This window comes from Bufo bufo, chromosome 2, assembly GCF_905171765.1.
Source record: "Bufo bufo chromosome 2, aBufBuf1.1, whole genome shotgun sequence".
Taxonomy (NCBI): Eukaryota; Metazoa; Chordata; class Amphibia; order Anura; family Bufonidae; genus Bufo; species Bufo bufo.
Window position 1 is genome coordinate 292,741,664 of NC_053390.1, and position 27,994 is coordinate 292,769,657.

Below are 27,994 nucleotides of genomic sequence, written 5' to 3' on the forward strand. Positions count from 1 at the left end.
GCTGGCTCTGGCTCTCTCTGTCTGGACTGTTTAACATCTTAGATATAGATATTTTTTTATTTCCTATACAGAGCTTAGCAGGGAAAGGAGATAAGCTGGCTCCACTGCCTTCTTGCCTTCGTAGAGCATTGACCCTCAAGTTCCAAAAGTTCAGTGAATATCAGCTGGCAAAGTACAATACCCGTAAGCAGCGTGGGAAACATGATTCCCAGAAAAAGAAGGAAAAGAAAACTAGTGTAAGAGTGTTTTATTTATTTTTTGCTTGTACAGTGTTTTGTACTTGTACATGTATATTGCAAAAGCGTATCTTTTTGACATATATTTGGCTAGTAAATGTTAGTCTTTTTTAGCCTGAATTGAAGTGTTGCCGATTGAGCCTGATGTATGTAGTAAAGAATTGAATGGGGGACACTCTATATTTGGCCGCACGTGGATATAGTATTAAAATAGTTTATTATATATCAGCAGGTAAAAATAGATAAGCAATAATATACCATAAATGCAATATAAACAACAATATCAATAAAATATCGAAAAAATGTCAATAGTGGCAGATTGTCTCCCTTTTTGGTATATCTTTAGTAGATACCTAGTATAAACTTTCACATTCGAATTGTGACCCTATAAGCATAAAATCCAAAGAATCGAAAAAAATATTGAAAAAAAATATTGAAAAAATTGAAGTATATCGAAAAATATCTCCTCAGGGTTTGCTGTAATGGTATCTTTACTGTGCAAAGTCCCAATAAACATATAAATCGCAGTGCTTTTGCTATACACAGTTCCAGTATAACATGTAAATCGTAGTAGATGACTGGTAGTATAAGTTATTTCTTACCCCCCCTGGCTGATTGTAATCTTACTCACGGTAGGTGGGTGGATGTCCTGTATATTCGATCCTCTTGTATGAAAATAGACTCGCACATTTAGTGCGGTTTTCACCGCGGTGTCTCGACTATCCGGGTATGTTGTTGCAGGACCTGTGGCGTCCCACGTGGTCTGCGATAACCCTGGTGATCGATCACCTGATTGTCATATGACTCCGATTATAGGCGTATCGTCAATGTCGAATCAAACGTCCGATGTTTCAGCTAAAAATAAGGAGTCTTTTGCTATTTTTCACTCAGATTCTCCTTATAGCTGTATATTCTTTTCTTCTCTCTCTGTATTTTTGACCCTCACTAATCAATACCATACGCGTTTCGGGGTTAGAGATACCCCTTCCTCAGTGGCTCATTGGTATCGAACAGTGAGGGTCAAAAAGACAGAGAGAGAAGAAAAGAATATACAGCTATAAGGAGAATCTGAGTGAAAAATAGCAAAAGACTCCTTATTTTTAGCTGAAACATCGGACGTTTGATTCGACATTGACGATACGCCTATAATCGGAGTCATATGACAATCAGGTGATCGATCACCAGGGTTATCGCAGACCACGTGGGACGCCACAGGTCCTGCAACAACATACCCGGATAGTCGAGACACCGCGGTGAAAACCGCACTAAATGTGCGAGTCTATTTTCGTACAAGAGGGTCGAATATACAGGACATCCACCCACCTACCGTGAGTAAGATTATAATCAGCCAGGAGGGGTAAGAAATAACTTATACTACCAGTCATCTACTACGATTTACATGTTATACTGGAACTGTGTATAGCAAAAGCACTGCGATTTATATGTTTATTGGGACTTTGCACAGTAAAGATACCATTACAGCAAACCCTGAGGAGATATTTTTCGATATACTTAAATTTTTTCAATATTTTTTTCGATTCTTTGGATTTTATGCTTATAGAGTCACGATTCGAATGTGAAAGTTTAATACTAGGTATCTACTAAAGATATACCAAAAAGGGAGACAATATGAAACTATTGACATTTTTTCGATATTTTATTGATATTGTTGTTTGTTTATATTGCTTTTATTGATATTGTTGTATATATTGCATTTATGGTATATTATTTCTTATCTATTTTTACCTGCTGATATATAATAAACTATTTTAATACTATATCCACGTGCGGCCAAATATAGAGTGCCCCCCATTCAATTCTTTACTACATACATCAAACATAGACACCAAATATGGCATGAACAGACCATAAAGTTTAAATGACTGAACACACACTTATTTGGCCGTCAGTCTGTCCTCCATATTCAACCATAGACTGCTCCACCTTATTTATTTAGTGTGAGAAGGAAATAAACTACTACTAGAGCCTCCTGGTGGAGGCCTAGATCCTGAAAGGACAAAAGATTGGTCATGGTGAAAACTAGATTTTTGTACTTGCCGTAAAATCTGTTTCTCTTCCGTTCATTGGGGGACACAGGCTTGACCATGGTAACAGCTATACCCATGGTCAAGCCTGTGTCCCCCAATGATACCAATGAGAAATCCAACTTGCCCAGTGCTTCCTTCCCCTGACACCCATCCTCCATTTTGAGGAACAGTGGGGACCCTGACAAGTCGGACTCTAATGATATATTAAATGGCTTCTAATTGCATAAAAATGCCTTTATTGAGCAAAACTGCTGTATATGAAAGAATAATAATTTTGCATACATACATTTATGAGCACTTTTCTCTGTATTTATTTTTTTATTTTAGAATTTTAGCGCATTGAAGTGTGGCAGAAATATGCGAAAACTGGAAGGTTTATGTAAACTTCTAGATAAGCAGGTGAGTTCCTCCACCACGGAGAGATTTTAGCAGGTTGACTACACATGAGGTTGTGATATTGTTATAAAATATCTTCTCACAGGTTGAACCTGCTTCTGCTAGTGCTGGAAAGAAAACGAAAGACAAGTTCTCTATGAAGAGTCTGATTCAGAGACTACATATTTCTAAGCCAGTGAATCATGTCATGAGTCTGCTTGGATGCAGGTCCATATGTCTCCCTATGTCCTTTTTTCAGATCTTTTCACTTTTCTACTTTCTCTGTCCTTATTTGTATATTTTGTGCAGCTTGGACCATGATCCTTAACTGATCCTATTTTTACGGTTTATCATACAGATATCCAAAAGACCTGAACGCCTTCTCCCGCAGTGGTCTTGAAGGTCCTTGGCAGTCCCATCTATCAGGCCAGAGAATGAAATTAAAGCAGCCTGAAACATGGGAAAGGGAGTTGAGTCAGAAAGGGAACACAGGCCCAGTATGGGAGGGCTTGCTTGGTGAGTGTCAACAAGTATGAGGTCCTCCTATGATCACAAATTGTCATTGCACCAAAAATATTGGCTTTTTTTTTTTTTTTGTGTTTCTCAGACAATCGTAAAGTACCCTTCATGGCATTATTAAGGAATCTGAGGAATATGATCAGAGCAGGTATCGGTGAAAAGCATCATAGGGAAGTAACTGCATATTTGTCCAACCAGGTATGACCTGTTTGTAACAGAAGCTTGCTTGATGTGTCAGTGATTGTCATTGTTTGACATGCACTTTTTATTTTTGTAGAATGCGGTCATCAAAAGCCGTCTTTTCCCATTTCGCTTTCTCTCTGCTTACAAAGTCATTCATGACCTAGAGTGTCAGCTAAGTAGGGCAGGTGAGTTGTCTTTGAAATATGCAGATTGTAATATAAATAATCTTAGGGTGCCTTCACATGTGGCGGATTGTTTTGCCAATCAATTCTATTTATTTGTATGAGGCTTGCAGGAATCCAATACCACCAAAAAATCCCATTCACATAAGGGCTCTTTCACACTTGCGTTATTGTCTTCCGGCATAGAGTTCCGTCGTCGGGACTCTATGCCGGAAGAATACTGATCAGGATTATCCTAATGCATTCTGAATGGAGAGTAATCCGTTCAGGATGCATCAGGATGTCTTCAGTTCCGGTACGGAACGTTTTTTGGCCGGAGAAAATACCGCAGCATGCTGCGCTTTTTGCTCCGGCCAAAAATCCTGAAGACTTGCCGCAAGGCCGGATCCGGGATCAATGCCCATTGAAAGGCATTGATCCGGATCCGGCCTTAAGCTAAACGTCGTTTCGGCGCATTGCCGGACCCGACGTTTAGCTTTTTCTGAATAGTTACCATGGCTGCCGGGACGCTAAAGTCCTGACAGCCATGGTAAGTGTAGCGGGGAGCAGGGGAGCAGCATACTTACCGTCCGTGCGGCTCCCCGGGCGCTCCAGAGTGACGTCAGGGCGCCCCAAGCGCATGGATCACGTGATCACATGGATCACGTCATCCATGCGCATGGGGCGCTCTGACGTCATTCTGGAGCGCCCGGGGAGCCGCACGGACTGTAAGTATACCGCTCCCCCGCTCCCCGCTCCTACTATGGCAACCAGGACTTTAATAGCGTCCTGGGTGCCATAGTAACACTGAAAGCATTTGGAAGACGGTTCCGTCTTCAAATGCTTTCAGTACACTTGCGTTGTTACGGATCCGGCAGGCACCTCCGGCAACGGAAGTGCATGCCGGATCCCAACAACGCAAGTGTGAAAGAGGCCTTAGTGAAACTGATTGTGACGCGTATGAAGGCAACCTAAGGCTACCGGCACAGGGGTGCGGGCTTCTAAACAGAATTTCATGTGCATTTCTCTGGACCAAATCCGCACCAAAACATGCATGGGTTACTTGCGAATTTTGATGCGGTTTTCTTTGCAAAGGGTGAAATCTGCAGAAACAATTGACATGCTGCAGATTTCAAAATCCACACACAAAAAAATTATAAAAAGTGCCCGTGCCCTGCAAAATGTACAGGTATCCTAAAGAGTACCTGCCCTGTCTCCCAACACAAAGATGGCACAGCACTCCACTCCATATTACTTCTATCAGACAATCCCACACTCTTTGGGTCTATTCACATGTCCGTAAGTGTTCTGTGAGTCCGCAAAACACGGACACTGGCAATGTGCGTTCCGCAATTTGCGGACCGCAGATCATCGGCACTATAATAGAAAATGCCTAATCTTGTCCACAATTGCGGACAAGAATAGGACATGTTCTATTTTTTTGGTGGAAACGGAAGCACGGATGTGGAAGTGCGGATCCGCAAATGCGGATGCGGACAGCACATTCCGGCCCCATTGAAAATGAATGGGTCTGCACCCGTTCCGCAAAATTGCGGAATGGATGCGGACCCATTTTGCAGACGTGTGAATGGACCCTTTAGCTGATTTTCAAGATATGTTTCTATTTATAAGGAATCCAATTATATTACAAGTGATGTTTCAGTCATATAGACCTTTATCAAATGTAGCTTGCCTGGGCAATACTGCAGGAATCGTGCAGGGAGATGCAGCTGCTAGTGAATTTCGCCCAACATGGTTATTTTAGTAAATACTTGTATTCTTGATGAAATAACTAAAGAACTCTGTAAGCCCCCTCCCCAGACATGTATAACTAAATTGATAACAGGGTGTTACAATTCCCTTTGTCAAAAGGGTGTCTCATGTTGTTAGACCAAAGCTGACCCATTGCATTGACAATAGGGGCATGGTAAAGCACAGAAAAGGTGCTCCACATTTTTATTTTATGGTGATAACTAAGTATTGACTAAAACAGACATGTCAGGTGAGCTGATAGATGGTCTTCAACAATCTGTTCACAGCAACGACAATATAAATAATAGTATGCATTACTCTAAAAAAGTTATATATAATGTATTAATTTATTGCCACTAAACACTCAAGTGGCTGTATGAAAGGCTCCAATCTTGCCTGTGGATTGTGTCTGGCTTTGCAGCTCAACCCCATTCAAGTAAATGAGCTGCAATACCAGACACAGCCACTAGACAAGAGTGGCGCTGTTTCTGAGGGAAGAAAGCGGATCCTTTTTTCTAATCTCGCACAACCACTTTACGTGCAATTGTTAAATATAAGCTAAACCTAAATGATATTCCACACAGATAGAACAAGGTGCACACTGTATTGTAACAAGGTAATATCTACGCTTTTTCATCTCCTTCTTGTACAGAGGAGCCATTCCCCACCAATAGTGACCTCCTCCAACGAATCTTTCGCAGAGAAAAGAAGAATATTCCACAGCTATCTCGCAAGCGTTTCTCTCGATCTGAACTGAGAGCATGTTTGGCTTTTCCAGTTATCCATCGCCTTCTTAAAAGAGAGAAAGAAGCCCTTAGGAAAGCCAGGTAAGGACTTTACGCCAGAAGACTAGAGCTGAGAAATGGAATGGCTTTCTATTGATCACTTTTCTTTTATCTATCTTAAGGACGATAAAATTTACTGAAGGTGTTGTGGTGAGGTATAAGAAATCACTGGAGCAGGCCATTCAGATATCGGCACGTCACAATATCCCACCGATACCTGGACGTACAGTGATACTCATGTGTGTGGAGTCCTCAATGTATGCATCGTGCCATGGAGCCAAAGAGCTAGCTGTTAGAAGTTATGACCCCTCTGAGAGAAGAGAACCACCCTCAGTGAGTAATATCACCACAAACTGATGTAATTACTATTGATGACCTCTCCTCTGGATAGGTATTCAATATCAAACCGGTGGGGATCCAAATCCCAGGGCCCCAGCTGATCAGCTGTTAAAAGAGGCTGGGCGCTCCATGTCACGTGGCCCAGTTGCAGCTTAGCCTCATTCAAGTCAATGGGGTTGAGCTGCAATACTAAGCACAGCCACTATACCATGTAGGGCGCTGTGCTTGGAAATCTCCTGGGAGCCTGCAGCACTCGCCATAGCTCCTTGAGAACAAAAGGATTGAGCATGTAGAAATCCAACATGCCTAACCCTTTTCGCATCCAAGGTCTGCTCTCAGAGGACCTATCTGGTTTTTTTTTTTAGTAAATTCTTGTATATCCTGGATCATTATTATTTTTTAGAACACATTCCTGTGTTATTCCTCCTGGAAATCCATTAAAAAGACATAATTTTTCTTGTCAATAAAGTGTTGCAGCACAGTCAATCAGTGTTTGCATTGAAGAGTATCAATGTGTAGGGACGCAACCCCATAAAGGTTGTAGGTGTCTATTTAGGGTCCATTCACATGTCTGTATGTGTTTTGCGAATCCGTATAACATGGACACCGCCAATGTGTGTTCCGCATTTTGCGGACCGCACATCGCCGGCACTCTCATAGAAAATGCCTTTTATTGTCCACAATTGCGGACAAGAATAGGACATGTTCTATTTTTTTGCGGATCCGCAAATGCGGATGCGGACAGCACATTCCGGCCCAATTGAAGATGAATGGGTCCGAACCTGTTCCGCAAAATTGCGGAACAGATGCGGACCAATTTTGCAGACGTGTGAATGGACCCTTAGTCATATGTTGCCAAGAGCAATACTTGAGGAATGGCACAACACAGAGTTTTTTAAAGGGGTTTTTCTGTGGAAAGCATGTATTTCCTATCCATGGTATAAGTGATAAATGTTGGATAGTTATCAGTCTGACTGCTAGGATGCCCAATGATCCCGAGAGCAGAGGGTCCGCTGCTTTGTTCGATTCAGTTCTAAAATTGTTAATATATGAGATATACAAGTGCTTTTTAAAACCTTCATGCTTGGGAAGCTGACAGCTCTTCATTAAGCCCATATGTAGCACATATTAGGATGATTTCCATTGTTGTGTGCAGTATTACAGCATTGAACGTCACCGTCAGAATATGTCCCCTGCCCTCACGTAGGTATGACAGGCCACTCTTCTTTCTCAATTACCTCTGGCCACTGCATTGAGGCAGGAGGAGCTCAGGGCCATCCTAAGATGAATATTTCAGAAAGTAACTTTATTAGGGTACTTTCACACTAGCGTTAGAGAAATCCGGCCGGCAGTTCCGTTGCCGGAACTGCCTGCCGGATCCGGAAATCTGTGTGCAAACGGATATCATTTGTTTCCGGATCCGGATGCGGATCCGTCTGACAAATGCATTGAAATACCGGATCAGTCTCCCTGGTGTTATCTGGAAAAAACGGATCTGGTATTTTATTTTTATTTTTTTACTTTTTTAAAGGTCTGCCCATGCGCGGACTGGGAAACCGGATCAGTTTTTCCAGAACACTTGGTACCGGATCCGGCATTAATACCTTTCAATGGAAATTGTGTTCCGGAATTGTGGCCGGAGAAAATACAGCAGCATGCTGCAGTATTTTCTCCGGCCAAATACCGTAAAAGTGACTGAACTGAAGACATCCTGATGCATACTGAACGGATTGCTCTCCATTCAGAATGCATTAGGCATTTTGTTTCTAGTATTGAGCCCCTAGGACGGAACTCAATACCGGAAAACTTTAATGCAAGTGTGAAAGTACCTTTAGCTAAAAATGTTGACATAACTTTGTCAGTATTTAGTGTGTCCTGATGCTACACATCTAACTGGACAAATGGTAGGCCCTACTATCGTGCACACTGTATCAGTACCATCATGGGACAATGTTTGCACATTTACAGTGTGTGCTAGAATATGTAATGTGTGATACTTGACTCCGTATGTTTGATCTTACAGACATATAGGCTTCTTTAAGTGTATTCTCCTCTTCCTAGCTCATAGATGTGGGTTTACTGTTGAGCCTGATGGTGAAGAACACAGCAGAAAACGTTCAGCTTATCCTGTACAATCAAAACCACTATGCCAAGGTTGACCACTCTTCAAGTCCCCTCCTGGAACGTGTGAGCGAGGTTAAGCAGCAAGCTGAGGTAAAACAAGACTGAGATTTAAACGTGTAGGATGTAAAGCCATGTCTTTAGTACTTTAGCAATGTATAGATCATCTTGTGTGAAATAAGCTAGAAGGTGGTTTTGGTCACCACGTACTTATTTCAGTAACACAAATACTGAAAACATGTACGGTAATAAAAGTATTAGAATTCCAGAGACTATATAACCTACAGAACTGTATATTCCCTCTAATCAATCCTCTAACTGTTTATCAGACTGCGCAGCTTTGTTTGTAGTCTGTAACCATGGAAACACCGGTCTGCATGGGTTCTGTATGGATATTATTAATCGTCTCTATTTGCAGCATTTGTTTTTTTGTTTTGTTTTTTAGATGTATTGGAGCAATACAAAATTGTTTGAAAAAGTGAACATAACTTTTAGATTTAAAGAGGTTTTTACGGAAACTACATATCCCCTGTCCACAGGATGAGGGAAAAGTGTCTGGAGGGTGTCCAACTGCTGGGACTCCCACCGATTTCCCCACTTGAATAAAGCGGTGGTCATGCATGTCTGCTGCTGCTCCATTCATCTTTATGGGACTCCTGAAGATACTGGAGTATGGTGCTCAGCTATCTCTGACAGTCCCTGGAGATGCTGCAAAATCACAGCAACTCACAGTAAACTGCTGAGGTTTTGGCGGTTCCCTCACGATATGCATTTTTTTTTCAGAGGATGTTTCTAGTTAGTTCTGTAAATTTAAAATGTTTCTTTGCTCTGGACATTTAGGGCATTGTATAACACGGGTTGTTTGCAAGTTTGTGGCTTTCAGAAATTGACGTTTGGAAGCCAAAAGTTGCAAAAACTGAGACTTTTCCCTGGCCACAGCAGCCTGGCATATTTACTATAATTAATGGCAGAAAACTGTCATACATTTTAGGTCAAATCTATTCCAACTCCAAACTGGTATATTTCAAAGTCTGATCTGTGATGGGGAGAGAGCTGCAGCAGAAAAGACGCTCCTCCTGAGCTGCCAGCAGAAAAGACGCTCCCCCTGAGCTGCCAGCAGAAAAGACGCTCCCCCTGAGCTGCCAGCAGAAAAGACGCTCCCCCTGAGCTGCCAGCAGAAAAGACGCTCCCCCTGAGCTGCCAGCAGAAAAGACGCTCTCCCTGAGCTGCCAGCAGAAAAGACGCTCCCCCTGAGCTGCCAGCAGAAAAGACGCTCCCCCTGAGCTGCCAGCAGAAAAGACGCTCCCCCTGAGCTGCCAGCAGAAAAGACGCTCCCCCTGAGCTGCCAGCAGAAAAGACGCTCCCCCTGAGCTGCCAGCAGAAAAGACGCTCCCCCTGAGCTGCCAGCAGAAAAGACGCTCCCCCTGAGCTGCCAGCAGAAAAGACGCTCCCCCTGAGCTGCCAGCTTGAAATGAATCTTGGCAGAGTAATTGAAGCAATGAATGTGGAGATATCTGGATCCATGTGAAGTATAGCGCTGGTTCTAGCTTTCTTAGAAAGAGATTGTCATGTACTATATGATGTCTGGTTTTCATAGTCATGGGATAACCCTTTAAGTGGCTCTTTAAGTCGCCTTTTCCTGGCATTTCTGGTGAGTTTAGCCAGGACCAGGAAGTTGAGAACAGCAGGAATGGATCAGCATGAGAATGGCAGTGGTGGGGGATGGGTAAGGGATGAGTATGGTTTATGTTTTTATTTTAATTTTTATTTTTTAAAGGAATTATCCCATAATTATTGTTAAAAATGTAAATCGAACATCATATAGTACATGACAATCTCTTTCTAACAAAGCTAGAACCAGCCCTGTACCGAACAGGGGTCCAGAGATCTCCCCATCCATTGCTCTACTAGATTTATATCAAGCTGGCAGCTCAAGGGGAGTGTCTTTTCTGCTGCAGCTCAGGGGGCGTGTCCATGCTCTTCCTATCACTGGTCAGGAGGCAGTTGGAGGATGATACTGAGCATGTGCGACCACCTTAGTGAGCAGGACAAGGAAATAAGAAAAAGAACAAACTTCAGGTGGCACTATACAGATATATTTTATTGAATAACTTAGTGGCTATACAATTTTTTTTTTATTACATACAATTACAAAAGTATTTAGATCCAGGTGCTGGTTTGAAAACTGTATAATATTTTTTTGTGGGACAACCCATTTTAAATATATTTTTTCCCCTGGAAAACCCCTTTTAAACAACATGATGTTAAAAGCTGGACATTCAAGATTGCCATTAACACTACTTAAAACAAATGGTCCCTGAGCTGAGGGTTTTGGGACTGGCAATGTTTGCGCAGCATGTGTAATGAACACTAAATGTTCAGAGAATAGAGCCCCTTTTCATTTCTGCTACCACTCTTCTGATACTCTGTTATTTTAGAAAGGATAAAATAATTTTACTCTATCACTATATACTGGATATGATCACTGATGATGCATGCCCACATTGTTGAAGTCTGTTGGAAAATTTTCCATCTCTGGGCTAATCGTGGTATAATTTCCTTTAAGAAAATGCAAAATCATACAGTCCTGCCCTGTGAAGAAAGAAACCCCTTGGCAGAATACCTCTCAGAACTCCTTATGGAACGCACTAAGGTAAGTTGCTAGTCTTAAACTGGCTGTACACATTAGACGTGTATATACAGTAGGCTGTACCTACCGATTTTGGGGGGTTAGGCCGACCATCTAGAGTATATGGTGGCCAGCTGATGTCCGGAGAGATAAGAATCAGGCATGTTGGATTTATTTGCCCTATCCTTTTATTCGCGGGCGAGATAAGCTTTCTGGCAGCAGATTTGTCGTCTCTTCCCGGTTTATTACATATGCATGCTTAGCCGAGCATACATATACATGGGATCAGGAGAGAGTGTTGTCGGATGAACGAGTGTTTGGCCGACAGCTATCTCTTGTATGGCCAGCTTAACAAACTTCTGTATGATTAAAGCTGCCATATTAGATATAGCGCTGGGAAGTATTGTTTTATATTTCTAGAAGCACATTATATTACTATGACGTGTTCCTTTAAACAGGTAGATACTCTACTAGTTTTTGGAGAGAGTCCACTAAATGAAGAATTTAGGACTGTGCTGAAGCATTATCGACGAGTAGTGAATGCCGACTGTCTCTGTGTGACTGTGCTGCCTAATGGATTCCAAAGGTACATTTACTTATTCTCTTACCACTGTATTTTTCTTTTTATATGATTTTATTTTGAGTATCATAGGAATTTGTATAGAATTTATGCACTCAAATTCCAATATGGATAATATGTAACCTATCACATTCCAGTATATACAAGTTTGGATAAAGGCGGCAAATAACTAATAACATTGCCGACAATACCAGATATATGAATAAAGAACACGAATGAGACGTTATAATATAAAATATAATATTATATATTACAACATATAATATTCACGAGAGTATACTAAATTCAGTGTTTAAGGGGTTGTCCAAGATAATAGACTCTCTATTGAGCTTGTCTCCTGCAGTGTGGAGAAACAGCATGCTATGTGAGTGCTTCTCTCTACTCATTCTGGTGATTGGTGGTGGTCTCCGCACTCGGACCCCCACCAATCAAAACCGTTGAGATGTCATTGACAGTTGTTGTGTGTTTTTTTATTTTTTATAAAGAGGACCTGTCATCGCTCCTGACCTGCCTGTTTTAATGGCTTCATGCATCCCCCATGTAATAACAATTCTGGAGCATCTGTTCTTATGTCTGTATGTTGTACCATTCCTTTATTATTTCTACTAGAAGTTATGAATGAATTGCTAGCAGTCTGCAGTAAGGGTACAGAGGGGAGGTAACCAGTTGGGCATGTGTCCCTGCACAGTCTTAGGCTGAATTCACACGTCCGTGGAACACAGTCCGTGAGATACCGGACTGGCATCCTGTTTAGTGCAGGAGCGCACGGCGTCATTGTTTGCTATGACACCGTGCGCTTTGTGCAGCCGCTGCTGTACAGTAATACATTCGTATAGAATAGATCATATGAGTGTATTACTGTAAAGCAGCGGCTGCACAAAGCGCACAGTGTCATAGCAAACAATGATGCCCAGCGCTCCTGCACTAAACAGGATGCCAGTCCGGTATCTTACGAACCATGTTCCACGGACGTGTGAATCCAGCCTTAACATGACCGCACTGATTGGATAGAGTCAGTCTGTGCACCCCCTCCCCCCCAACTGGTAACACCCCTCTGTACCCTTACTGAGGGCTCATAGCAATTCATTCATAACTTCTAGTAGGAATAATAAAGGAATGGTACAACATATAGACATAAGACTAGATGCTCCAGAATTGCTATTACATGGGGAATGCATGGAGCTATTAAAACGGGCAGGTCAGGAGAGGTGACAGGTCCTCTTCTTCTTTTTTTTTTTTTTTTTTTTTTTAAGTACAAGTTCACTTTCAAGGTTTTGGCGACACATCTGTATGCACTTTAGGATTTTATGCAATCCAGTGTGGTGCAAACCGTTTTCGTATGTCCTTGTATTTGCAGTGCTACGTCTTTCAGAATCCCTTCCACTTAGATCTGTGTACTGTATACTGCAGGTCATCTTGCATTTTAATACAGAGTTCTTATTTATTTTCGCAGTGAGGACTCCCTTGATCAGTGTAATGATGTGACGCTATGCGGTTTTACAGAGCAAGTGTTGAAGTGAGTAAACTCAGCTAGAGTAGATGTGCATTTCTTAAAGTTTTAAATTTTTTTAAATAAAAAACAACTCCTTGGGGTGCTGTAGATGTATAGCAGCCAGAAATGTTTTTGTGTAAATGGGATATATATATATATTTTTTTTCATGTCCGTTGGTTTCTGAATGGGTGTTTACTCAGCTTTTTTTTTTAAATATAAAAAACGCATTTAAGTGACAGTTTTTGAAGTCGTAAAATATAAAGGATGGACTTTATACTCCTGGGTTTGACAAAACAAAAAACTGCTTCTAAGCCTACATGCACATGAACATGGTTTGGGTCCGCTTCTGAGTCACATTTTTAGCGGCTCGGGTGTGGACCCATTCACTTCAATGGGGCCGCAAAAGATGTGGACAGCACTCCGTGTGCTGTCCGCATCCGTTGCTCCGTTCCGTACCTCCGCCAAAAAAAAATAGAACATGTCCTATTCTTGTCCGTTTTGCAGAGAAGGATAGGCATTTTTACACAAACGGACCGCAAAACACAAACGTTCGTGTGCATGTAGGCTAAAAATGCCACAAAAGTGGTGTTTTTTCCTAATAAAGATGTGTGTGAAACCTCCCTAAGGGCCCTTTCACACAATGTTTTTTGGCATTGTTTTTCCACACGGAATCCTTGCAACAAAAAAAAAAAAGCCTATAAAAAGCCTCTCATTCATTTCAATGGGAAGCAGGACTTACTTTTTTTTCCATGCCGAAAAAAACACAATGAAAATTGAAGCAGCATGCTCTATCTTGGAGCAGAATCTGTGTGGATTCTCCCCTTGAAGTAAATGGAGAGCTGAAAAAAAAAAAAAAAAAGCATGAAGACCGCGCAGAAAATCGTCATGTTTTCAAAATCCATTGTGTAAACATTTTCTTAATGTACTACTACTTCTCTCTCCATTCTTGCTGAGTGGGCAGTCTCTTCCTGGTGTAGTCTTAGGCCTCTTTCACACTTGCGTTGTCCGGATCCGGAAAAACGCAAGTGTACTGAAAGCATTTGAAGACGGAACCGTCTTCCAAATGCGTTCAGTGTTACTATGGCACCCAGGACGCTATTAAAGTCCTGGTTGCCATAGTAGGAGCGGGGAGCGGGGGAGCAGTATACTTACAGTCCGTGCGGCTCCCGGGGCGCTCCAGAGTGACGTCAGAGCGCCCCATGCGCATGGATGACGTGATCCATGTGATCACATGATCCATGCGCTTGGGGCGCCCTGACGTCACTCTGGAGCGCCCGGGGAGCCGCACGAACGGTAAGTACACTGCTCCCCCGCTCCCCGCTACACTTTACCATGGCTGCCAGGACTTTAGCGTCTTGGCAGCCATGGTAACCACTCTGAAAAAGCTAAATGTCGGCTCCGGCAATGCGCCGAAACGACGTTTAGCTTAAGGCCGGATCCGGATCAATGCCTTTCAATGGGCATTAATTCCGGATCCGGCCTTGCGGCAAGTGTTCCGGATTTTTGGCCGGAGCAAAAAGCGCAGCATGCTGCGGTATTTTCTCCGGCCAAAAAACGTTCCGTTCCGGAACTGAAGACATCCTGATGCATCCTGAACGGATTTCTCTCCATTCAGAATGCATTAGGATAATCCTGATCAGGATTCTTCCGGCATAGAGCCCCGACGACGGAACTCTATGCCGGAAGACAAGAACGCAAGTGTGAAAGAGCCCTTACCATACATATGTCTCACATCTGATCCTGCGCTTCTCTTCTCAACCTCTTGCTGTACCATTGAGAAGCTGCAACTGCATCCCCCTCCTCCCCCTTCTTCTCTTCTATTTGCTGTTTTATACTAGACAGATTTGTTGGTTATTAGGGCAATTTCTGAATATCAACAGAGAGTCTGCTGGCGGGGAAGAAGAGGCAGATGCCTATTCCCCATAGTGAGCCATATGTTACAAAGTTTTATTAATATGTGCTACTGGCACCATGGCTGATCAGCAGTTTGGGCGCCGTAGTCTCTTCCTAGGCCAGTGACATTTATCGATCACTTGGCCCATTTGCAGCTCAGTTCCATTCAAGTGAATGGGCCAGGGCTGCAATACCAAGCACTTTCACTATACAATAAATGGCGCTGTGCTTGGTATGCTGTGAGGGAGGAGGGTGCAGATTTTTTTTTTTAGAACATTTAAAAAAAATTTTTAGAAAAGTTTAGCTATCCTTTAATATGATATATACATTTACTTTTTGTATATGTATTATACTTTTTTTTAATTATTTTTTTTATTGGCATCCTGTTTAGTGCAGGAGCGCTCGGCGTCATTGTTTGCTATGACACCGTGCGCTTTGTGCAGCCGCTGCTGTACAGTAATACATTCGTATAGAATAGATCATATGAGTGTATTACTGTAAAGCAGCGGCTGCACAAAGCGCACGGTGTCATAGCAAACAATGATGCCAAGCGCTCCTGCACTAAACATGATGCCAGTCCGGTATCTTACGAACCATGTTCCACGGACGTGTGAATTCAGCCTTAACATGACCGCACTGATTGGATACAGTGAGACTGTGCAGGGACACCCCCCCCCCCCCCCCAACTTCCACTATACAATGAATGGCGCTGTGCTTGGTATGCTGTGAGGGAGGAGGGTGCAGAAAAATGTTTTTTAGAACATTTAAAAAAAAAAATTGGAAAAGTTTAGCTATCCTTTAATATGATATATACATTTACTTTTTGTATATGTATTATACTTTATTATTATTATTTTTTTTTTTTTAGATATGTATCAGAGAGGGGAACTTCCCGACTATTGGATCATGTGGAGAAAGTCAATGAAAGATTCAATATTCCAGAAGACCCAGAGAATATCAAAAAGAGACGCATGGCAGTTAGCGGTCTACTTACTTCTATTCCCAAGCAGAAGTAAGTGATTTTGTCACAATCCAAATCATCCTTCCTTTTAAGTACCATTTATCCCTTAGGCCTCATGCACACGGACATTTTTTTTTTGCGGTCCACAAAAACGGTTTCCGTTGTTCCGTGATCCGTGTCCGTTTTTTCATCCGTGGGTCATCCTTGATTTTTGGAGGATCCACGGACATGAAAAGTGAAAAAAAAAAACGAAGTCGAGTTTGCATTGAAAATGATAGGAAAAAACCGACACGGATCACGGACGTGGATGACTATCTTGTGTGCATTCGTGATTCTTCACAGACCCATTGACTTGAATGGGTCCGTGAACCGTTTTCCGTGAAAAAAATAGGACAGGTCATATTTTTTTCACGGACTGGAAAAACGGATCACGGACGCGGAAGCCAAACGGTGCATTTTATGATTTTTCCACAGACCCATTGAAAGTCAATGGGTCCGCGAAAAAAAACGGAACAACGGCCGCGGATGCACACAACGGTCGTGTGCATGAGGCCTTAATTGCACATGTTTTTTACAGAAACTACAAGTCTACAAGAGCTTTTTCATCAGGGAAAATTCCCTTCAAAGAAGACCTATCACCAGGAACATGATCTGTGTTTTACTTGAAAACGTTAATTTTTGTAAATGCATGTCAGTAAAAAGATTTTGTATAAGATGTGCTTTGTGCCTGCAAATGACTTGTTTCCCCGCATTAGTTAGATCTGAACTTCTTTCGGGATTGTCAGCATGCTCAATAGCTTCCCATATTACCCTTAAAGGGTTTCTACCACCAGATTTGGTCCTATTTAGCTGACTGACACTAGCGATGTGCTAGTGTCAGCAGTCCATAACAGTGTTCTTACTTATCATCTGTCTGCTGCCGTTCACCTTAAAAACTTACTTTTATAGATATGCTAATGAGCCTCTAGGTGCTATGTGGGCGTCATTAGCCCCTAGAGGGCTCCGTCCACTAACCATTTCAGCCGCCCATCGCGTCCCTCCAGCCCACCCCGCTCCTGTTGATTGACGTGAAACTTCTCAGTATCTCGTACCAATTCCCGCGCCTGCGCCGTACACTTCTGTATTCTCCCGGCGCCGGCTTCCTCACTGCGCCTGCGCCAACTACGTTACAGTGAAGAAGCCGGCACCAGGAGCGCGGCATTCACTCACTGCGCTTGCGCCGAATACAGAAGCGCACAGGGCAGGCGTGGGAATTGAGATGCTGAGAAGTTTCACGTCAATCAACAGGAGCGGGGCGGGCTGGAGGGACGCGATGGGCGGCTGAAATGGTTAGTGGACGGAGCCCTCTAGGTGCTAATCACGCCCACATAGCACCTAGAGGCTCATTAGCATATCTATAAAAGTACGTTTTTAAGGTGAACGGTAGTTTTATTGCTGATAATGTAATGGTAGTATTGGTTTGCTGTAGTCACATTTCCTGTGTGTTTTCTAGGTGGCGCAGTGTCCGTATATTTATCTCCTCCACTTTCCGTGATATGCACTCAGAAAGAGATCTGTTGATTGGACAGGTGATGCCACAACTGCGCCAGCGTGCTGCGTGTCACTTCCTGTCCCTGGAGGAAGTTGATCTCCGGTGGGGAATTACAGAAGAAGAAACAAAGAAAGACAGGTTAGATAAAAGATATGAGTGAGGAAAATGGGTGGCTACAAGAATAGTGAAAACATTAGATTAGTTCTCCACCACAACCTGTTTGTTTTTTGACATTAGGCAGTTGTCTCTGTGTCTGTCTGAAGTTGTTCGGAGCCAAATCTTCATTGGTATACTGGGAGAGAGATACGGCCATGTCCCCATAACTTATTCTGTTCCACTCCTGCCTGAGTATCATTGGGTAAGATCCTCATTTTTTATTTTTTTTTAACAGATCCAGAATATGCAAATGGATTAAAAAATAGACGGTGAAAATGTTTTCCTCTCTTTAAAAATCTTGATCAGTTCCAGTTAAAGGGGTTCTCCAGGACTACAAAAAGATGTCTGCTTTCTCCCAAAAACAGCACTGCACCTGTCTGCAGGTTGTGTATGGTATGGCAGTGAATGGAGTGAAAGGAAAAAAGCAGCCATCTTTTTGTAGTCCTGGAGAACCCTTTTAAACACAATAGAGGACTTGTTGGTTTTTACTTTTTTCCTAGCCATTGTACAGTTCTTTGGTCCAGTGTTTATTGTCTTATATCTTTGGCAGATTCAGTCGTATCCTCCAGGACGATCCGTCACAGAGTTGGAGTCTATGCAGTTTTTGCAGAGTTGTAAGACCTATAAATCAGGCCACCCAAAGGCTTTCTTCTACTTTAGGACTCCTGAAGTTATTAGGTAAAAACACATATGAATCATTGTATATATGAATATTCTGCATTTGTCATAGCAGATTCCAATATAAGGATTCAGGGGAAATAATGTTATATGTATATGCACTCAAGCTTTTTTTTATCTTTTGTTTAGATGTCATTAAAAATTATTACTTTTGTAACTTTTTGCTTTCCTGAAGAGTATGAGCAAGGCTGTGTGCACCTACCTACTGACACTTGTGTAAGGAAAAGGCAAACGCATTGATAATGAGGATGAGTTGAACATGTTACTTGAGTGGAAAAATGTCTAATGGAAATAAGGGTATCTTCTTACTACAGTGTGGAAACATTGCACAATGTACAGTTGGAGTGGTTGAAATATGGCTTACATACCACATATTTTTATACCATTTGTAAGATAATCAAATCTAAAATGTGTTAAGCGGGTTTACACTGCCCGACTGTTGGACAGATTATTGGGGACGAACGTTCCTCTGAACACTTGTTCCGGATAATCTGCCCGTCTGAAGGAGCAGCCGATTACATTTCATTGAGTGAAAGAGTTGTTCACTCTGCTGCCCAGAAACAATGCAGCTGTATGAGGATGCGTAATTGCAGTAGCGATCGCTTTTTCTTATACTGTGGAGGTGATCACTGCATGTAAATACAGCTCTTCACCCCCACTGAATGAGCAGCCAGTTGTCAGGAAGGAATGCTTCCTTAGCCTTCGCCTCCATAAATCCACAAAGATTTTTTTCTCTTAAGGCTAATTCAGACAAACCTGTGCAGTCTGGAAATCACACTCCATGATCCTCCGCTCTGGACGATGCTCGTCTTGCATGAGCACACGGCATTACACAGATTTATAATGCTGTGTGCCTCTGCTTGACCTTATCGCTACAGAATCATAGAGACAGCTTTGTCACTATGATTCTGTAGAAGTAAGGTCAAGCAGAGGCACGTAGCATTATAAATCATGATAATGCCTTACATAAATGCAAGACGAGCAGTGTCCAGAGCGGAGGATCACGCTCACACACTGAGCATGATTTCCGGGCTGCACACGCTCGTGTGAAACAGCCCTTATCCTTCTTATTCTGTGTACTGTACTCTTGCCATTTAGGTCGGTGCCCAGCCACTGGCTTTCGGATTTTGTGTCTGAATCTCAAGAAGCGGAAAAACGTATGCTGGACCTAAAGAAAAGAGTAGTCAAACATCCTGCTGCTATAAGTTACACGTAAGTTTTCTTCTCATCATATGTACCTAGGCTCTTTATTAGTGTCTCTGGCTTACAGGCTAGTTGTCATTTTATTTTCTTGTGTAGGTACTCCTGTCAGTGGGGTGGTGAAAATGATGGAAAACCACACCTGACAGCACTAGAGGACTTTGGAGCTAGAGTTTTAAATGATGTATGGCAAGTGATTGAGAGGGACTATCTTAAGGTATGTATCAATCATAGAATATACAATGTAGCCAAGATGCTCACCAGTCTATGGACTGGAGCACAGCCCACCAACTACCAATTGATGTTAAAATATATAAAACAAGAAACAAAAAATGGCCGTCTCACAGTCAATTTGCGTACACTTTACTAAACCAATTCATACATATATATTCTAAAAACATAAAAACAATATCCCCATACTTAGATTCAAAAACACATTCCTGGTCCCTTTAAGTGTTTAAATGCGGAGCTCTCGCATAAAACCTTTGATTAATATAAATGTGGCCTTGTGAGTCTTCTAGTTCTTTGAATCAATATAGCTAATGCGCAACTGATTGCAACTTTGCTTGTATAAATATCCTGATATCCACAATGTTTAATAGTCTAGCGCTCCTGCGCTTATACTAGTGCTTATAGTACTATTGAATTATAAATAAAATATCCTGCTATAGATAAATGTTCAATAATCTTAGCGCTCCTGCGCTTAGGCTGGGACTTATAGTACTATTACATTATAGATGCGATGTCCCGCTGTGGATAAATATTCAGTAGTATAGTGCTCCTGCGCTTATACTGGGACTTGTAGTACTAAACAACTGTATATGAGCTATCTCGCTATGGTCCGCTTTATCCACTTAGTTGATTGTACAGTCGTGGCCAAAAGTTTTGAGAATTAGATAAATATTGGAAATTGGAAAAGTTGCTGCTTAAGTTTTTATAATAGCAATTTGCATATACTTCAGAATGTTATGAAGAGTGATCAGATGAATTGCATAGTCCTTCTTTGCCATGAAAATTAACTTAATCCCAAAAAAAACCTTTCCACTGCATTTCTTTGCTGTCATTAAAGGACCTGCTGAGACCATTTCAGTAATCGTCTTGTTAACTCAGGTGAGAACAAGGCTGGAGATCATTATGTCAGGCTGATTGGGTTAAAATGGCAGACTTGACATGTTAAAAGGAGGGTGATGCTTGAAATCATTGTTCTTCCATTGTTAACCATGGTGACCTGCAAAGAAACGCGTGCAGCCATCATTGCGTTGCATAAAAATGGCTTCACAGGCAAGGATATTGTGGCTACTAAGATTGCACCTCAATCAACAATTTATGGGATCATCAAGAACTTCAAGGAAAGAGGTTCAATTCTTGTTAAGAAGGCTTCAGGGCGTCCAAGAAAGTCCAGCAAGCGCCAGTATCGTCTCCTAAAGAGGATTCAGCTGCGGGATCAGAGTGCCACCAGTGCAGAGCTTGCTCAGGAATGGCAGCAGGCAGGTGTGAGCGCATCTGCACGCACAGTGAGGCAAAGACTTTTGGAAGATGGCCTGGTGTCAAGAAGGGCAGCAAAGAAGCCACTTCTCTCCAAAAAAAACATCAGGGACAGATTGATCTTCTGAATGGACTGCTGAGGACTGGGGTAAAGTCATATTCTCCGATGAAGCCTCTTTCCGATTGTTTGGGGCATCTGGAAAAAGGCTTGTCCGGAGAAGAAAAGGTGAGCGCTACCATCAGTCCTGTGTCATGCCAACAGTAAAGCATCCTGAGACCATTCATGTGTGGGGTTGCTTCTCATCCAAGGGAGTGGGCTCACTCACAATTTTGCGCAAAAACACAGCCATGAATAAAGAATGGTACCAAAACACCCTCCAACAGCAACTTCTTCCAACAATCCAACAACAGTTTGGTGAAGAACAATGCATTTTCCAGCACGATGGAGCACCGTGCCATAAGGCAAAAGTGATAACTAAGTGGCTCGGGGACCAAAACGTTGACATTTTGGGTCCATGGCCTGGAAATTCCCCAGATCTTAATCCCATTGAGAACTTGTGGTCAATCCTCAAGAGGCGGGTGGACAAACAAAAACCCACTAATTCTGACAAACTCTAAGAAGTGATTATGAAAGAATGGGTTGCTATCAGTCAGGAATTGGCCCAGAAGTTGATTGAGAGCATGCCCAGTCGAATTGCAGAGGTCCTGAAAAAGAAGGGCCAACACTGCAAATACTGAGTCTTTGCATAAATGTCATGTAATTGTTGATAAAAGCCTTTGAAACGTATGAAGTGCGTGTAATTATATTTCACTACATCACAGAAACAACTGAAACAAAGATCTAAAAGCAGGTTAGCAGCAAACTTTGTGAAAACTAATATTTGTGTCATTCTCAAAACTTTTGGCCACGACTGTACAGTATAATATATTAGTTTGTTTGTGTTTAGTAATGGTTGGTTTACTCACAGAGCCACAGCGTATTGCTGTCTCGTGTCGGCTGTATGCTCCTCTGTATGCCGGCTCCGGCAAACTTCTTGCGCATGCGCCCTTTTGTTACAGCGACGCTGAAGATTCTTTGGAGCTCCTCATGTGGATTAGTCTGTTACTGTGCGACTTGAATTTTTCACAGGCTGTATGTACCAGTGTACCAGACGCATTTTGGAACAAAACCGTTCCTTCCTTAGTGGTAACTTAAAATGTTACAAAGCAAAGTTACAATCAAGTGCGCATGAGCTATATTGATTCAAAGAACTAGAAGGCTCACAAGGCCACATTTATATTAATCAAAGGTTTTATGCGAGAGCTCTGCATTTAAACACTTAAAGGGACCAGGAATGTGTTTTTAAATCTATGTATGGGTATATTGTTTTTATGTTTTTATAATATATATGTTTGAATTAGTTTAGTAAAGTGTACGCAAATTAACTGTGAGCCGGCCATTTTTTGATTCTTGTTTTATGTATCAAACATATTTCCATCATATTTAGTCTTTTGCCACAAAAATCAACCAATGCCTACTTTTCTTAGGAAGAGTCAAATGTATCTGAAGATGAAGAAGATCAGCTAACACAGGAAGGCTTTCAAGAATGGCACGAACGTCATTCTTTTGCTAGAAGCAAGCAAGTTATGCAAGTGTGTGAACAGATCTTGGAGAAGAGACGAGCATCTCCGTCGTCTGGGAGAGTGTTTCTAGTGGTCGGAGAGCCGAGTCAAGGCAAAACTGTGTTTATGGTAATTTATTTTTTGTCACGTGTTGAAATACAGGAAGGATTAGTAGTGTGAGGTTGACACTGGACAATGTGATGATGCTTCTGCATGAGCATAATAAGTGCCTTGGTGTGTATCCATTGCAGGCCGACCTTGTGAAAGAACTAAGACTTGTTAGTTCAGCATCAGTCATCTATCATTTTACCGGGGCAAATCCTAGGTCAAAAGATGTAGAGACCATGTTAAAAAGTTTCTGCAAGCAACTGAATAGGCGTCTGCAAAGAGAAAGCAAGAGTCTCAATTCATACAGGTTTGTGTTTCCATATGTTGACTGGATTTTACCAAGGCTGAGAGATGCAGTGAATACACTGAAACTAATTCTCCATGAAATGCATATATATAAGTCATCACACCGAATCGGTCTCTTTTTTTTTTTTTGTTACTGCTTTAGTCAGCACCAAAGGCTGGATGCAGTCACATGAACTACACACAGCAAACTGTTATATAACTCCACATACTGAATAGGGTTTTCTGACTTTTTTGAGACATGTCTGTGCTGTGCTCGGGTTTGTTGGAAACCTGGATGGGAAGTTGGGGACACTGAAATTTTCCTTTAGATTTTTCCACATACATTTTGCTCTGTTTTAGCCTTAGAAGAAAACGTTACTACAGTGCAAGGCAGCTGACTATTTTGCTGGTCTTACAGAGCTGTCTGTCATTAAGGGCTCATACCCACAACCGTGTTTTTTGTCCGCATGCAATCTGCATTTTTTGTGGGTTGAATGCGGACCCATTCACTTCAATGGGGCCGCAAAAGATGCTGACCGCAGACCACGTGCTGTCCGCATCCGTATGTCCGTTCTGTGGCAACTGATTGACCATGTGACCTTGCAATCCACTGAGCTACACTCAATGTGATTGGTTAAATCTTTCAGTGTTGCTCCAGCTTTTAGACTTTATTCACTTTGTATTAAAAGGTACTGACAAATGGCACAAAGACACAAAAAGTTAAATTTAATTTGCCTGAATAAGGAATATATTAGACACTTATTCTGTCAAAACCCCAAAGATCAGTGACGGATTCACATTAAAAGCTATGTACACCTTCGGAGGCAATTTTTGTTTGATTGCATTTTACTAATTTTTGGCTAAAAATTTTATTTTCAGTTGGCCTTTGTTAAAAATATTGAGCCATTCTGTCACAAAGGGTTAACTGTGTGACTGGTACTTTCACTTTCACTTTGTGCCAATTAACCTGATCTCTAAACTACTAAGAGAGAAACCATTATTTAAGCCACATTCTTATCAGTAAGATAAGAACTGAGCTATAATGAGTGTTTATAATGTCACAGAGTAGAGATGAGGAGTCCATCAGCTCCCCAAATGACGGAAAAGTCAGAAAATCCACAGGCATCTACTACAGAATCTCAGCTAGGTACACAAAAAAGGAGTCGATAATTTTAATAAAGACCAATTGAAAAAAAGATTTTTAGCTTAAAATAAGTACAGTGTAATAATGATAAAAAAGAATGCCCCCAAAGGTGTTCAAACTAAAAAAAAAAATTCTCAAAGTTAAGCGTAAGTTCATTGCTCATGCCAAACTTTGCTATTGACAAATTGACTGCGAAAACGGCAATCATACTAAAGTCAGGTTGCGGACCATTGACTCCTTTTGGCTCACTATGACTGTCAGACGTACAGGTATACATCATTATAATATACAGTTGTTGCTTACATACTAGTTTTAAAAGAAAGATGGAAATGTTCACGGCACCAGACATTTCGGGAACATGTTGTACACATTGAAGATTTTCTGTAAAAGCAAATACCTCAACACTAAGTGAAAAACTCTCCTCTTTGCTGTCTTACTACAGGGATGCTTTAGCTGAATTTCAGGCTCTGCTTCTCTTAATTCCTCACTCTTTGAAACGGAATGACACGTTGACGCTACTCGTAGACGGGGCCGATGTCCTGTGTGGATGTGCCGGGGAGCTCACTTCTGACTGGATCCCAGATTTCCTCCCTCAGGTACTTAACTTCTTATATCCATTCTGTAACCAGGCAAACTTAAGTCTAGTCTAAAGGTGGCCATACACATTCAATAGCTGTCGGCTGATCAATTGTTCGGATGATAGCTATCTCTCCCAACTCCCTCCCGGCTCCCTGTGTATATGTATTCAATGAGGACAGAGGAGAAAAACACTGCCAGGCACCTCTGTCCAGCAGCTTCCATAGGACAAAAGGATCGGGTGAAAATATTGAGTTCCTCAGACACATTAAGGCCCCATTCACACAACCGTATTTCTGGTGTGCATCCGATTCGGATTGGATGCAGATCCATTCGTTTCAGTGGGGCTGCAAAAAATCCATATGTCTGTTCTGCGGCATTGTTACAATGGGTCCGCAAAAAAAAGGATGCAATACAGATGTCACGCGAAAATCATCAATTTATTTTTTTGCGGACCGCAAAATACGGTAGTGTGAATGCACCCTAAGTTGTCGGCGGGTTCGGCCAACAATACACTAATGTGTTTGGAGACCTTTTAAGCTGGCAATTCACATTAGATGCATGTCAGCTGAACCTACCAATTTCATTGGGACTGGCTGACCATCTAATGTGTAAGGAGGGTGTCCATTCTCCCCAGATGTCAGATTTTAGAGGAGAGAAGGATAGGGTTGTTGGATTTTAACATGCCCAAATCTGGGAGAGATAAACCACCTGCTTAGAGGTGACTGGCGGCGCCTACTGTGAGCATGCTACGCTAAGCCAAGTGCACATGTGTATGAGAAGATCAGGAGCAATAGCTTTTGGCTAAATGTGCGTTGCCAGACAAAATTATAGGTGGAAATATCATAACTTACATTGTAAAGTGCTTGCTTTCTGTTGATTGTACTCTTCCATACTAGTTGTCTTTTGCTTTTGCAGAGAGTTAACATGGTTCTGAGTGTAACTGATGGATCCTCTTTATGCGGCACCCTTAGAAAGTGCAAGGGCATCACTGTCATTCCCCTAGGAAGACTGGAACCAAGTGAGCGGGCTGAGCTGGTCAGAGGAAAGCTTGCCGTCTATGGAAAAAAGCTGGAAGAATCTGCCTTTAATAACCAGGTCAGGTGTTGGTGCTCAGTCTTCTGTCTTCTATCTTCTTATGTGGACTATGTACACTTCTTTAAAGGGGTTTATATTGATGACCCATCTTCAGGATAGGTCATCAGTATGAGATCGATGGGGGTCCAGTGCCAGGCACCCCCACCAATTAGCTGTTTCGGGCAGCCATGGCTTCGGGAACTATACAGTGTACAGAGCTGAAGGCAGACATCTCTGTACACTGTGTAGTGCCTGTGATTGGCTACTACAGCTCAGCTTCCATCCAAGTGAATGAGAGCTGAGCCTGCATTATGCCTGTGCTGAAAAGTACACAATGTATGGAGCCTTCTGCTTCCATCTGTACACTGCATATTTTCCAGCCCTGGCAGCTGCCTGAAACAACTGATCGGGGAGGGTGCTGGACCCCCTGTCAGTCTGATATTGATGACCAGTGGGATAAAATCCTGGAATACCCCTTTAACCTACCAAGTAACTCAATTTCTTAAAAGAATAATACAATAATAATGCACTGGCAAGTTCCTTTTTATTCTTTTTGTTGTATCTTTTTATAATAGCTTGCACTGGTAGTTTACTGAAACCCATTGACTTTGTTATGAACAAGATTCTTCTCTACACTGGAAAAGGAACCGTCATTCACTTACGACTTTAATGTCATTCATTTCATGCAGATGCGTCTCTTGATGATTAAGAAGGGGACACGTGACCCTCTGTATCTAACTCTTGCCTGCGAGGAGCTGCGAGCTAATGCTGTCTTCGAGAAGGTCAGTTTCTACTTCATACATACTCCCACCATTGCATGTACGCAGTGAGGTCATAGCATTATCTGTCCTTAACTGACCACATACTTACGCAGCTCTCTGAGGATATACAGAAGTTGCCAGCCAGCCTTCCACAATTACTTCAGAAGAGACTAAATACCTTAGAAGAAGAACATGGAACTGACAATGTCACGGTTGCTTTGACTGCCATTTGCATTTCACAGAAGGGTATGACTACAGCCACCTTTGGAATTTAAGGTAAACCAGCATGTGGTGCCAAAAGTAACGTATATGCTGTTTCAGGACTTTTGGAGAGAGACTTGCTCAGGATCCTAAGTTCACTGCAGTGGGTTAAATCTATATACACCGCCAGCTGGAGTGAAATGCTGGCTGCTGCCACTCATACAGACAGTCTTCCCATGGCTACTTTTTCACTGCTCCTCGGGGGACTGAGAAGGTGAGGCCCCTAAGGTTTTGTCATGTACGAACTCTTTTATTGTTGAAGTGGCCTTGACTGCTCTACCAAACAGGGTGCATGTTTTCTTAAAATTCTGCATTGTGCCATGCGTCTGCCTGGAAATTGATGGATGAATAACTGGCTGTTAGCATTCCTCTTGTCAATGGGATGTGCCCCTATACAGTCTGACACTAGTACTGATTGGACAGTGTTATTGAGGGCAGACCCCATTGACAAGGGAAACGGTAACACCCAAGTGTCAATTTATTTATACATTTCAAGGATGAATAATGCAGAGTTGATGTTCCAAAATGATTTTATAGGGTATGCAAATATTTACTGAACTAGAAATGTCAGGTCAACTTTAACTTCATATTTATCCTATATAAAATATTGTCCTCACCTATAGTAATCATTCACTAAACCATTCATGAATTCAATCAGGTCCGTCAGTCAGTTGGTGTTACTCATGGTATTCTTACCACTTGCTTGTTTTACAGTGTTCTTGATCTCTGGAGCCATAATTCGACATCTGAGCCCAGGCTGCATCTTTCTAGTTGTCTTCTACGAGAAGCTGTGGAGAAACGTTATTTTGGAAAACCAGAAGTTGTGCGTGCAGTGCATCTTCTTATGGCTGGTAAGAAAGTTTCTGACTTTTTCCTAATCACATTTGTTTCGGACGTCATTCTCATTCATGTATTTTCTTTCTTATAGCATACTTCTGGACAGTGTCCTCCCCTAAAGATCCAGACTCCTCTCCTGTTCTCCATGCTGAATGCCTGAGTGAGCTGTCCCATCATCTGGTAAGTAACCTTTGTGAAAACATCTTTGGACAGATATG

The 27,994-nt window shown here is 42.0% G+C and overlaps 1 protein-coding gene across 3 annotated transcripts in view; it reads left to right on the forward strand.

Moving 5' to 3' along the window:
• Positions 1-27,994, forward strand: part of LOC120988948 (telomerase protein component 1-like) — a 73,451-nt gene that overhangs the window by 25,672 nt on the left and 19,785 nt on the right. For all 3 annotated transcript variants that reach the window (XM_040416752.1, XM_040416753.1, XM_040416754.1), the window contains exons 6-32: positions 72-236; positions 2,612-2,683; positions 2,766-2,887; positions 3,018-3,175; positions 3,267-3,376; positions 3,456-3,546; positions 5,927-6,101; positions 6,182-6,392; positions 8,460-8,612; positions 11,086-11,172; positions 11,607-11,734; positions 13,182-13,244; positions 15,983-16,126; positions 17,568-17,744; positions 17,844-17,964; positions 18,313-18,440; positions 19,539-19,652; positions 19,740-19,857; positions 22,653-22,856; positions 22,979-23,142; positions 24,707-24,860; positions 25,759-25,938; positions 26,607-26,699; positions 26,792-26,924; positions 27,000-27,153; positions 27,654-27,790; positions 27,868-27,956. In XM_040416752.1, the coding sequence (XP_040272686.1) occupies positions 72-236; positions 2,612-2,683; positions 2,766-2,887; positions 3,018-3,175; positions 3,267-3,376; positions 3,456-3,546; positions 5,927-6,101; positions 6,182-6,392; positions 8,460-8,612; positions 11,086-11,172; positions 11,607-11,734; positions 13,182-13,244; positions 15,983-16,126; positions 17,568-17,744; positions 17,844-17,964; positions 18,313-18,440; positions 19,539-19,652; positions 19,740-19,857; positions 22,653-22,856; positions 22,979-23,142; positions 24,707-24,860; positions 25,759-25,938; positions 26,607-26,699; positions 26,792-26,924; positions 27,000-27,153; positions 27,654-27,790; positions 27,868-27,956 (3,645 nt within the window). The remainder of the gene's footprint in view (positions 1-71; positions 237-2,611; positions 2,684-2,765; positions 2,888-3,017; positions 3,176-3,266; positions 3,377-3,455; positions 3,547-5,926; positions 6,102-6,181; positions 6,393-8,459; positions 8,613-11,085; positions 11,173-11,606; positions 11,735-13,181; positions 13,245-15,982; positions 16,127-17,567; positions 17,745-17,843; positions 17,965-18,312; positions 18,441-19,538; positions 19,653-19,739; positions 19,858-22,652; positions 22,857-22,978; positions 23,143-24,706; positions 24,861-25,758; positions 25,939-26,606; positions 26,700-26,791; positions 26,925-26,999; positions 27,154-27,653; positions 27,791-27,867; positions 27,957-27,994) is intronic.